The sequence below is a fragment of the Schistocerca nitens genome, chromosome 9, assembly GCF_023898315.1.
Source record: "Schistocerca nitens isolate TAMUIC-IGC-003100 chromosome 9, iqSchNite1.1, whole genome shotgun sequence".
NCBI classification, from domain to species: Eukaryota; Metazoa; Arthropoda; class Insecta; order Orthoptera; family Acrididae; genus Schistocerca; species Schistocerca nitens.
The window spans coordinates 488,086,495-488,099,162 of NC_064622.1; the positions used below are offsets into that span (position 1 = coordinate 488,086,495).

Here is a 12,668-nt window from a genome sequence, read left to right on the forward strand (position 1 = left end):
ACAAGTTAATGCAGACGAGAAGGAAAAGCAAGCTCTCAGTACTCGAATACAGTATTTAGTAGTGTGTTCCTTTACACAGTCACGTCTATTAAATATTGATATGTAACGCTGGAAAACGGTGTGTAATGGAGCGAGTACGTACGGAGTACGTAAGTAGATGTAGCTGGACGAAGTAGAGAGAATTAAATGTGACATCTGCCAACAGCACCAAACTTCTCCAAAAGAGAAAGAGGCGTTTGTTAAGATCTAATATATGAGGAGCGTTCAATAAGTAAAGCAACGCATTTTTTTCTGAAGTTGGTTGTTTTTATTCAGAATTCCAATACACCATACTATTCTCCACTATTTTGGCTACAAAACCTTATTTTTCAACATATTCACCGTTCAGTGAGACGGCACGGAGCGAGGTGACGCACTGGACTCGCATTCGGGAGCACGACGGTTCAACCCCGCGTCCGCCCATCCAGATTTAACTTTTCCGTGATTTCCCTAAATCGCTCCAGGAAAATGCCGGGATCGTTGCTTTCAAAGGGCAGGGCGGATTTCCTCCCCCATACTTGACACAATGCGAGCTTGTGCTCCATCTCCAATGACCTCGATGTAGACGAGACAAACCAAATCTTCCTCCCTTTCAGTGCGACGGCCGTATACCACCTTTCTGGGTGGGCCTGAATCCTCGCATGGTTCCACTCTAATGGTCGACGTCGGAGAACGCCTTGCTGCATCAGTAACCTCCCCCTGCTTCCCGCAGTGTGCATCCCTCATTGGGCCAAACAGATGGTGGAAGTCGGAAGGTGCGAAATCCCAGCTGTAGGGTGAATGAGGGAGAACAGTCCAACGAAGTTTTGTTAGCTCCTCTCGGGTGCGCAGACGTGTGTGTGGCGTTGCGTTGTCATAGAGAAGTTCGTTTGCATTTTTGTGGCAGTTCTGTGCAGATGGTCCTTCGTTGCTCTTTATGGTCTTAGATGATGGGCAGCCCAGCACGCTCAGACCTTTGAGTACCCCAACTGGTGGATGAGTGTATCAGCACTACCAACATCGACGTTAAGATTGTAAGATGGCAAGAACTATGCCCCTTACATGAAGTCATTAAAAATCACCGAACTCACGTTGAGTGAACAGTAGGGCTGAACAAAAATGACTGACAAGACACAATGCATCTTTTAGAGGGTGTAGTATGGACGTATTGGAATAATTAATGTTGGGTGATGGTTTTAAAGTAATTCAAGCGACATGAAAACTTTGTGGAAACGCGTCGATTTAGTGGAGGCTAGTTTATCCCAAGGAAGTATTCAGAGTTGACCGCGACCGAGCTGGGGAGCGGCGAAGGGAAGCGACAATAGGCAGCTCAGGACGGCTCAAACTCTGAGAAAGCGGTAACAGGGCGCGGCCTCCAGCTGCCTTAAGATGAGTGACAGTGAGGGGGTGGTTGACCCCATGCTGGGGTACCGGGCAACAGACGGAGAACTTGTACGCCTGTTGATAAATGTCCGTCGTCCCGTTTTCAGTGAAACATGCGAGAAAACCGCGCAAAGGTATGGTGGAGCGGTCAACAGAGGCCAAAATATGCGTGTTCGTGACTATAGCAACTTCATGCTGAATTCACAGTCCGCAGAGTCTGAATTAAATCAGGTGAAGAGGGCCAGAAATACGCCGGCCTCCGATGGGAACGTAGGACCAAGGAATCTGAAGTACTCTTCTGGGAGTTGAAATTCCGGAAAAATTGGTGTTTTGTGCAGACGCTAACCTCGATGGGTGGCCTGGGAGGAGCTATATAGCAGAAGTTGAGGGGAAGGGAAATTTTGTGGGAATTTGTTGACTTCCCAGAGCAGGCATTGGTCGGCGCTGGGAAGCGACGCATAATTAACGCGACTTGCGCTGCAATTGGCGTAAGTGATTTTGCTGGAGGGGAAACCGAGGCGAAGAGCGGAGTGGCAGAAGTCTCCATAGAGGTCTTCAATTCCCAGCTTGCCTTGAGTGCGGACGTGGCGTTCTTTACCCAGCTTGCCTGAGAGAGAGTGAGCATCTCTGCAGTTTAGGACTTAGCAAACGGAACGATTGATCTTGGAGATAGAAAGTTTTTGTTCAGCTACGTCTGAGCAAGATAGCTAGGAGTGAATAGACGAGCGCAGCCTTGCAGCACCGCGAGGTCGGCCAACGTCCGCACAACGACGCCGCCCCGCCACGCTGAATTCGGTGTTATTGCGCCCGCTCCACCTTGAGTTAGGCCACTGATTAATTCGTTGGATCACGGAAGTTTCCATGAGGGTTTCACGGGCCGTGTATTGTAGAATCCTTCTCGCACTTCGCATTGCGCCTGGGTCAGTCGATAGGAATTACTTTTGAGTTATCGCGCTTTGCTCCACGCAAACGCAATTTATTACCACTGCCTGTTAGGAGAGTCATATAATGTGATGATTGAAGGTCGTGAGTTAAAATAAATTTGTACTAATCGACTGCATCTTTTTTCAATCAAGTAGTTGAAATCCTAAGTCACTTTCTTAATTAATTTTATGTTCAACATTTGCGTCTGGCGTTCAATAGTTGAATATAACATCATTGCGCACCCCTTTTAAATTAAAAGGGATCAATTCTGAATCAATAAATGTCAACATTGCCACCGCAGTTCAATCAGGAGTCACAGGGCCTTATTACTTTCTTTTTTAGCCGGCCGAAGTGGCCGCGCGGTTAAAGGCGCTGCAGTCTGGAACCGCAAGACCGCTACGGTCGCAGGTTCGAATCCTGCCTCGGGCATGGATGTTTGTGATGTCCTTAGGTTAGTTAGGTTTAACTAGTTCTAAGTTCTAGGGGACTAATGACCTCAGAAGTTGAGTCCCATAGTGCTCAGAGCCATTTGAACCATTACTTTCTTTGCATTATCCGACATTGCGGCAGTTTTGCACTCTCTGTTGATCTGTTAGTCAATCACCTGGGGTGAACACACGCCAAAACCAGATAAGTGACGGGTGGGGTGTTACAAGATCATCAGCGAGGTGTCTGATTGTGATCCGTCGATCACCTCGAATGAGAGTGTCCGCATGTTCCAACTTTACAGTAGGTACAGCTGTGTACAGCTGGCCAGCACGCGGAAGGTAGGACAGATTTGAGGTGATGACAGACGCCTTGCCCAACGACTTATTGTCCTTTTGTTCACTGTCCTGTCTCCATAGAGATTCTGCAGGCGCCTACGAATGTCTGCGATGCTCTGGTTCTCCCCCAAAAGATACTGAATGACAGCTCTCTACTTGTAACGCACCTCCGTTACAGACGCCATTTGGAATGTTACGTATAGCGTCGCCACCTATCGGCACTTCGTGGGACAACAGGGCCTGAAGTGGGAATATTCCACGACGTTCGACAACAAATTACTTATTTTGTCAACCGAAAGTCGCAAAAAAATTGTTGTAATATTTACCGAACACCCCACGTAAATTTAACTATTAGAAAGTATTTTCGGAAGATTTGTCTGTAGTGTATCGATGGTAGACAAGCAGTTCGAAAGACGATATAAGCTTAGGAAATGTTATGCTACAGAAGACTGCTGGAGATAAATTACGTAGATGAAATCAATAATGAGGCGCTACTGAATAGGATTTGGGAAAAAAGAAATTGATAGCACAAGTTGAGTATAGCAAGGTATTGATCGATAGGACACATCGTGTGGCATCAAGGTATTATCAGTTTGGTAATTGAAGCAAGTGTATTAGAGGTAAAAACTGCAGAGAGAGAGATCAAGGCTCGACCACAGTAAGCAAGTTCAGATGGAAATAGGTTGAAGTAGATACGCATAGATGAACAGAGTTGCATAAGATAGACTAGCGTGAAGAACATCATCTTCCGATTGAAGATAACAACAACAATGCCGTAACGGAAAAGAAAAATATGATCCACTTCTATTCGTGAGCGTATAATTACACTACTGGCCATTAAAATTGCTACACCACGTAGATGACGTGCTACAGACGCGAAATTTAACCGAGAGCAAGAAGATGCTGTGATATGCAAATGATTAGCTTTTCAGAGCATTCACACAAGGTTGGCGCCGGTGGCGACGCCTACAACATGCTGACATGAGGAAAGTTTCCAACCGATTTCTCATACACAAACAGCAGTTCATCGGCGTTGCCTGGTGAAACGTTATTGTGATGCCTCGTGTAAGGAGGAGAAATGCGTACCATCACGTTTCCGACTTTGATAAAGGTCGGATTGTAGCCTATCGCGATTGCGGTTTATCGTATCGCGACATTGCTGCTCGCGTTAGTCGAGATCCAATGACTGTTAGCAGAATATGGAATCGGTGGGTTCAGGAGGGTAATACGGAACGCTGTGCTGCATCTCAACGGCCTCGTATCACTAGCAAGTGAGATGTCGGGCATCTTATCCGCATGGTTGTAATGGATCGTGCAGCCACAACTCGATCCCTGAGTCAACAGATGGAGACGTTTGCAAGACAACAACCATCTGCACGAACATTTCGACGACGTTTACAGCAGCATGGACTAAGAGCTCGGAGACCATGGCTGCAGTTACCCTTGACGCTGCATCACAGACAGGAGCGCCTGCGATGGTGTACTCAAGTACGAACCTGGGCGCACGAATGGTAAAACGTCATTTTTTCGGATGAATCCAGGTTCTGTTTACAGCATCATGATGATCGCATCCGTGTTTGGCGACATCGCGGTGAACGCACATTGGAAGCGTGTATTCGTCATCGCCATACTGGCGTATCACCCGGCGTGATGGTATGGGGTGCAACTGGCTACACGTCTCGGTCGCATTGACGGCACTTTGAACAGTGGACGTTACATTTCAGATGCGTTACGAGCCGTGGCTCTACGCTTCATTCGATGCCAGCGAAACCCTACATTTCAGCAGGATAATGCACGACCGCATGTTGCAGGTCCTGTACGGGTCTTTCAAAATGGTTCAAATGGCTCTGAGCACTATGGGACTTAACTTCTGAGGTCATTAGTCCCCTAGAACTTAGAACTACTTAAACCTAACTAACCTAAGGACATCACACACATCCATGCCCGAGGCAGGATTCGAACCTGCGACCGTAGCGATCTCGCGGTTCCAAACTGCAGCGCCCAGAACCGCGCGGCCACTTCGGCCGGCCTGTACGGGCCTTTCTGGATACAGAAAATGTTCGACTGCTGCCCCGGCCAGCACATTCTCCTAATCTCTCAACAACTGAAAACGTCTGGTCAATGGTGGCCGAGCAACTGGCTCGTCACAATACACCAGTCACTACTCTTGATGAACTGTGGTATCGTGTTGAAGCTGTATGGGTAGCTGTAGCTGTAGACGCCATCCAAGCTGTGTGTGACTCAATGCCCAGGCGTACCAAGGCCCTTAAAACGTGGTTGTTCTGGGTACTGATCTGTCAGGATCTATGCACCCAAATAGCGTGAAAATGTCAGTTCTAGGATAATATATTTGTCCAATGAATTTCTTCTCGGTGTAGCAATTTTAATGGCCAGTAGTGTATTAAGACACAAAGGAATTGCAGATATTGGCTGCGAGTGGGCATTGATTGAAATCGGTAGGGAAATTGAAAATTTGTACCGGAACGGGACTCGAAACCGCTTTCCTGCTTACTACGCAGATGCCGTAACCACTAAGCCACCCGCGCATGGTTGTGCTTGAGACTGTGCGAACTACCCTAGTAAGTCCCCCGTCACACCCAATATCTCAACTAAGCCACACACTTTTAGTGTTGTGCCCCTTGCCCACTACGCTCATTACTCGCGGCATTCCATCGTTTCCCTCACGAGTTGGTGCCTGGTGCGTATCTGCATCATCATTATCCGACAGAACAGTCCACACACACATATGTATGCCTATAATTTTCTTAGTTCTTCTCCTGTAATAGCAACCGACACCGCGCTAAGTTGCGCAGTAGGTCTAGACCACGACCGCACACGTTACCACAGAATGGGCGCACGCGACAAGTGTCGGAGAGTATCGCTGTCCCGCGCCCGGCCGCCACTTCCGCTGCACTCCGCGCCCGCCGCGGTATCGGTCGCCGCCCACCGCTTGCCGTCCTATCAGCGGCAGTGCTAATTCCTTTAATTACACGAGTGTTGAGGCAGAGTGCAGAACCGTGTGCAGAGATCTCCCGGCCAGAGATGCGGAGATAAACAGGTAGCAGGTATTTGATGCGAATCTCTCCACAGTTAATTACCGGCGCTACTTGGACTCGAGTGGTGTCCCCACTTTCGCAGAACTCTGTTACGCAAAAGTGGCGTGATTGCCGACGACCAATATTTAGCGGCCAAGTAAAGGTATGCAGCCACTGAAAATGAAAACAAACAAAAGTAACTAAACCTACCTGCTCGAAATCTCTATGCATCCAGAGCTGATAACTGCCGTTACGAGACGGAAAAGTTTTTGATTTGAGTTTATTCCGAGTCTTCACAGTCCGCTGCTCGATGGACAGATCGCAAGAGTCTTGCTTGGGAACGAGAGGCAAAGGTAAGATTTACAAAATTTCACTGTGACATTTGTACACTATCTACGGTACTCTATCCTGTGCAAGCTTCTCCATCTCCGAATTAGTACTGCAACCTACATCCTTCTGAACCTGCTTACTGTATTCATCTCGTTGTCTCCATCTGCAATTTTTACCTCCACTCTTGCCTAAAATACTAAATTGTTGATTTCGTCATGCCTGAGGATGTGTCCTGTTGATCGATACCTTCTTCTAGTGAGGTTGTGTCCATTTCGGCTCAGTACATCTTCATTTATTACGCGATCTACCCATCTAATCTTCAGCATTCTTCTATAGCACCAAATTTCAAAGGTTTCTATTCTCTTCTTGTCTTGTCGCCTATGTTCACTGCCGTACATCGCTACACTCCATACGAACATTTTCAGAAAAGACTTGCTAACAGTGAAACCTATGTTCGACGTTAACAAATTTCTCTTCTTCTTCCCAGTCTACCTTTTGTATCCTCTCTACTTCGGACACCATCAGTTACAGTCACATACACTGGAGAGCTTAAGAAACTGGTACACCTGCCTAATATCGTGTAGGGTCCCCGCGAGCACGCGGAAGTGCCGCAACACGACGTGGCATGGATTCGACTAATGTCTGAAGTCGTGCTGGAGGTTCAAAATGGCTCTGAGCACTATGGGACTCAACTGATGAGGTCATAAGTCCCCTAGAACTTAGAACTACTTAAACCTAAATAACCTAAGGACAACACACACATCCATGCCCGAGGCAGGATTCGAACCTGCGACCGTAGCGGTCGCGCGGTTCCAGACTGTACGTGCTGGAGGGAACTGACACCATAAATCGTGCAGACCTGTTCATAAATCCGCAAGAGCACGTTGCAAGGCATCCCAGATATGCTCAATAATGTTCATGTCTGTTGAGTTTGGTGGCCAACGGAACTGTTTATACTCAGAAGAGTGTTCCTGAAGCCACTCTGTACCAATTCTGGACGCTCGGTGTGTCGCATTGTCCTGCTGGAATTGCCCACGTCCGTCGGAATGCACAATGGACATGAATGAATGCAAGTGATCAGATAGGATTCTTACGTACGTGTCATCTATCAGAGTCGTGTCTAGACGTATCAGGGGTCCTATATCACTCCAAATGCACAGGCCCCACATAATTACATAGCCTCTACCAAATTGAACCGTCCCCTGCTGAGATGCAGGTTCCATGGATTCATGAGGTTGTCTCCATAACCGTACACGTACATCCTCTCGATACAATTTGAAACGAGACTCGTCCGACCAGGCAACATGTTCCCAGTCATCAACAGTGCAATGCCGGTGTTGACGAGGCCAGGCGAGGCATAAAGCTTTGTGTCGTACAGTCATCAAAGGTACATGAGTGGGCCTTCGCATCCTAAAGCCCATATCGATGATGTTTTGATGAATGGTTCACATACTGACACTTGTGGATTGTCCAGCATTGAAATCTTCAGCAATTTGTGGAACGGTTGCACTTCAGTTACGTTGTACAATTCTCTTCAGTGGTCGTTGGTCCCGTACTTTGAGACTCTTTTTCCGGCCGCAGCCATGTCGGACATTTGGTGTTTAACCGGATTTCTGATATTCACGGTACTCTCGTGAAATGGTCGTCGGGAAAATCCCCACTTCATCGCAACCTCGGAGATGCTATGTCCCATGGCTAGTGCGCCGTCTATAACACCACGTTCTAACTCACTTAAACCTTGATAACTTGACATTGTAGCAGCAGTAACCGGTCTAACATCTGCGCCAGACACTTGTTGTCTTGTATAGGCGTTGCCGACCGCAGTGCCGTGTTCTCCCTGTACTTGAATACGCATGCCTATACCAGTTGCTTTGGCGTTTCAGTATATTTTGCTGCCTAAATAGCAAAACCCATCTACCACTTTTATTGTCTCGTTTCCTAATCTAATTCCCTCAGTTCGACTACGTTCCATGCTCCTTAATTTGCTTCTATTGATGTTCGTCTTATAACGCCTTTCCAAGACGCTGTCTATCCCTTTCAACTGCTCTTTCAAGTCCTTCGCTGTCTCTGATAGAATTTCACTGTCACCGCAAACCTTAAAATTTTTATTCCTTTTCCCTGAATTTTAATTCTTACTCTAAATTTTTCTTTGGTTTCCTTTTCTATTTGCTCAATGTACTTACTGAATAACATCGGGGATTGCAACTTTGTCTCACTCACTCATTCTCAACCACTGCTTGCGCCTCATGCACCTTGAGCCTTATTAGTGCCATCCGATTTCTACGATAGCCGGTCACTGGCTCACCCACGTTTTTCGTAAGTGGTCAGCCAGTCACATATCCCGGTTCCGTTGTTTTAACTCCTCGCCGGCCAGAGTGGCCGAGCGGTTCTAGGCGCTACAGTCTGGAACCGCGCGACCGCCACGGTCGCAGGTTCGAATCCTGCCTCGGGCATGGGTGTGTGTGATGTCCTTAGGTTAGTTAGGTTTAAGTAGTTATGAGTTCTAGGGGACTGATGACCTCAGAAGTTAAGTCCCATAGTGCTCAGAGCCATTTGAACCATTTTTTTTAACTCCTCTGTCGTTTCTCTTCTGTTTTCATACCGTTCAACATATCTTTGTTTTACGGCATGTGATGTGGAGTGATGGAGTAGATCAACGTGAGTAAGGTAAGAGTTTGTAAGTGACTACATTTTTAGCCGTTTTACCCGTATCCGTCTCTTTTAATATTTGTAAGGGTGCTTATAACCTCGCCGTTGAGCGCCCGTACACCTCAAAAACACAAACAACACACTATAAATAGCCTTTCAAAGAAATGTTCAAATTTGTGTGAAATGGGACTTAAACTGCTAAGGACATCTGTCCCTATGCTTACACACTACTTAACCTAAATTATCGTAAGGACAAACACATGCCCGAGGGAGGACTCGAACCTCCGCCGGGATCAGCCGTAAATAGCCTTTCGCTCTCTGCATTTTACCCTTACTACCTTCAGAATTTCAAAGAGAGTATTCCAGTCAACATTGTCAAAAGCCTTCTCTAAACCTACATCTCTGTTATAAACGTAGGTTTGCCTTCGTGTGTTCCAAGAAAAGTCGTGGGGGTCAGTATTGGCTCGCGTGTTCCTACATTTCTCCGGAATCCAAACAGGTGTCCGCAGCTCGCGGTCGTGCGGTAGCGTTCTCGCTTCCCGCGCCCGGGTTCCCGGGTTCGATTCCCGGCAGGGTCAGGGATTTTCTCTGCCTCGTGATGGCTGGGTGTTGTGTGATGTCCTTAGGTTAGTTAGGTTTAAGTAGTTCGAAGTTCTAGCGGACTGATGACCATAGATGTTAAGTCCAATAGTGCTCAGAGCCATTTGAACCAATTCAAGCAGGTCTTCGGCGAGGTCGGCTCTTACCAGTTTTTCCACTCTTCTGTGAAGAATTCGTGTTAGCATTTTGCAACCATGAATTATTAATCTGATATTTCAGTCAACACTTGATTTCTTTGGAACTGGAATTATTATATTCTTCTTGAAGCCTGAGGGTATTTCGCCTGTCTCATTCATCTTGCACATCAGATTCGATAGTTTTGCCATGGGTGGTTCTCGGAAGTTTCCCAGTTGTTCTGACGTAATGCCCTCTATTCCGGCAAAGTTGTTTCGACTCAGGTCTTTCAGTGCTCTGTCAAACCCTTCTCACATCATACTTCCCACGTCATCTTCATCTACGTCCAGTTCCCTTTCTGTAATATTGCCTCCAAGTTCATATCCCTTGTAGAGACCCTCTATATGCACCTTTCATCCTTCCCTTCGTTGCTTACTGCTGGTTTTCCATCTGAGCTACTCATTTTCATACAGCTTCATTCAGAGTTTGGACCGTTCACAGGTTCTGTTCTGCTATGTTTTGGGAGTTCAGTACACAGTCTTCCTATTTTCACGCTTGACCTGTGTTCAGTTTCTGACGGGCTATCCACTGGGCGATCTTACCACTAAACCTGACGGCGATGCGATGGGGAGGTACCCTTGTAAGGAATTCCTTGGCAGTGCGGCGACAGTCCCCCTCGTCATCTGTCCCGTTTTTACCTTAAATATCTCGAAGATAGTATTTTATAGAGTGCTGGCAGTGATACGTCGTACAGCAGGCGTACCACGACTGCGCAAGTTGAACACTTCCTGTTTCCCTCGTGTCGAAGAAACGGATCATTGCTTCCTTGGCCGCCCCTCATGCGGAAGTTAACGGGCCATTGTTTCTGTGGTAGTAAGGCAGCCGCCTGTCTGAAGGTCAGTCTAAACAGAGTATGCCCACGGCACGCTCCGACCTAACCGTTTCATGCCTGCGCTTCTGGGACCTTGTGTTTGTGTTAGAAATGAAACACCGTGGGAGGAAGCATTTACCACCTACTATAGAGCGAAATCAGATTTTAAGGGCCAGAAAAGTGTTCCAGAGGAAAACTGAAGAATACTGTTACAAGTATAGGCATCAGTGTTTTTGCTTTCATCTCGTAAAAAGTAAAATATCGGTAAATTTGGAAGAAAATCTCTGTCTCTCAGGACGTTTTGAAGTAGAGCATAGAAAAATGAACGAGGATTCAGCCCTCTTCTACCAACTTCGCATGCTATTAAAATATCCCTCGTCTAAATGTGAGTAATAACCACATAGTCCAGTAGCCAGTCTAATCATATGGTTCAAATGGCTCTGAGCACTATGGGACTTAACATCTGAGGTCATCAGCCCCCTAGAACTGAGAACTACTTAAACCTAACTAACCTAAGGACATCACACACATCCATACCCGAGGCAGGATTCGAATCTGCGACCGTAGCAGACTGAAGCGACTAGAACCGCTCGGCCACCGCGGCTGGCCCAGTCTAATCTGCCAACTACTATAACCTTTCCTTGGGATGTCACTAAATATTAGACAGCAGTCCATACAATAAAGTAAGTAAATTGTAACTGTAGGTAGCTGGAATTTTAATAACCAGTTCCTTCTCCTTATTGGTCATCAGCAACTCTGTGTCTTGTTCTTCATATTGTAAAGCCCATGGTAAGCTTGCATGTTACGTGGACCACCGATAATTACCAAATCAGGCAAAAGAAATGTTCGGATGATAAAATTAAAACTCCGAAAACCAAAAGTACTTTAACTTGCATCACCCTGTACTAAATAGACAGTTTATTCTTCTTTGTACACTCCAGAATAAATTATGAAATACTTTATTAAACGTCGGACATCGAACAATAATAGCAGTGAGAGAAACTCACTGATCGATTAACGCACAAAATTGTTGCAGCACTGCGTACGATATTACCGAACTTGTTTCACGATATTCTGTGCTATAAGAACCCATTTTTCACGAAATGTTTACAAAAATGTTTTATTCCTACTACAGAATATCTCATGCAGCTATCCATAAATTATAGAAGGTTTTTGACAGTGTTGATTGATCTTTACGCTTCGAAATTGCAAAGGTGGTAGGCATAAAATACAGGGCGCGAAAAGTTGCCTACGACCTGCACGAAAAGTAGACTGCAATTGTAAGAATCGAAGGACATAGAAGGGAAGCATTAATTAAGAAAGGAGTGAGACACGAATGTAGACAGTGCCACATGTTATTTAGTCTAAACACTGAGCAATTTGTATAGGAAAGTAAGGAGAAATTTGGGTAGGAAATTAGAGTTCAGCTAGAGAAATAAAAGCTTTGAGCTCTTTCCATCACATTTTAATTCTGTCAGAGACATCGTTGAACGTTGAATTCCGTAGCAGACGATCACTACTTATTCCTAACTTGATCCAACGACATCCCCAATTACAGTTGGCACGGTATCGTCGATATAGGACTGTGGATAAATAGAGAAGTGTCCTTTGGTCGGGGGAATCGCAACAGGCCGATCATCCTGTCCGGATTCGCCGTTATGCAGGTGAACAGCCGCTCGAAATATGCAGGTTTTAAACTATGGGGATTTTCACGTGGATTTCAATGGGACATTTGGTAGTTATCCAAGGCACCGTAACGGCTGTGAACTACGTGAACATCATTGCTGGTCACCTGATCTATTCGTTTTTGATGTCTTTTCCAGCGGCATGTTCCAGCAGGATAACTCTCCGTGTCACAGGGCCAGAGTCGTGCTACAGTGATCTGAGGAGCACGACAGTGTACTCACGTCCAGGTCTCGGCCGGCAGTTCGCGTGATCTGAACCCGGTGGAACACATCTCGCACGCTCTCGAATGCCAGC

At 46.3% G+C, this 12,668-nt stretch overlaps 1 protein-coding gene across 2 annotated transcripts in view; it reads left to right on the forward strand.

The window, feature by feature from the left end:
- LOC126203526 (T-box transcription factor TBX18-like) overlaps positions 1–12,668 on the forward strand; it is a 457,263-nt gene that overhangs the window by 77,562 nt on the left and 367,033 nt on the right. Inside the window, exon 1 of one of the 2 annotated variants that reach the window (XM_049937852.1) lies at positions 6,422–6,477. The exons of the other annotated variant lie outside the window; for it this stretch is intronic. Coding sequence (XP_049793809.1) covers positions 6,435–6,477 — 43 coding nt within the window. The 5' untranslated portion in view covers positions 6,422–6,434. Of the gene's footprint in view, positions 1–6,421; positions 6,478–12,668 lie in introns of those variants that run through there. 2 annotated transcript variants of the gene reach the window in all.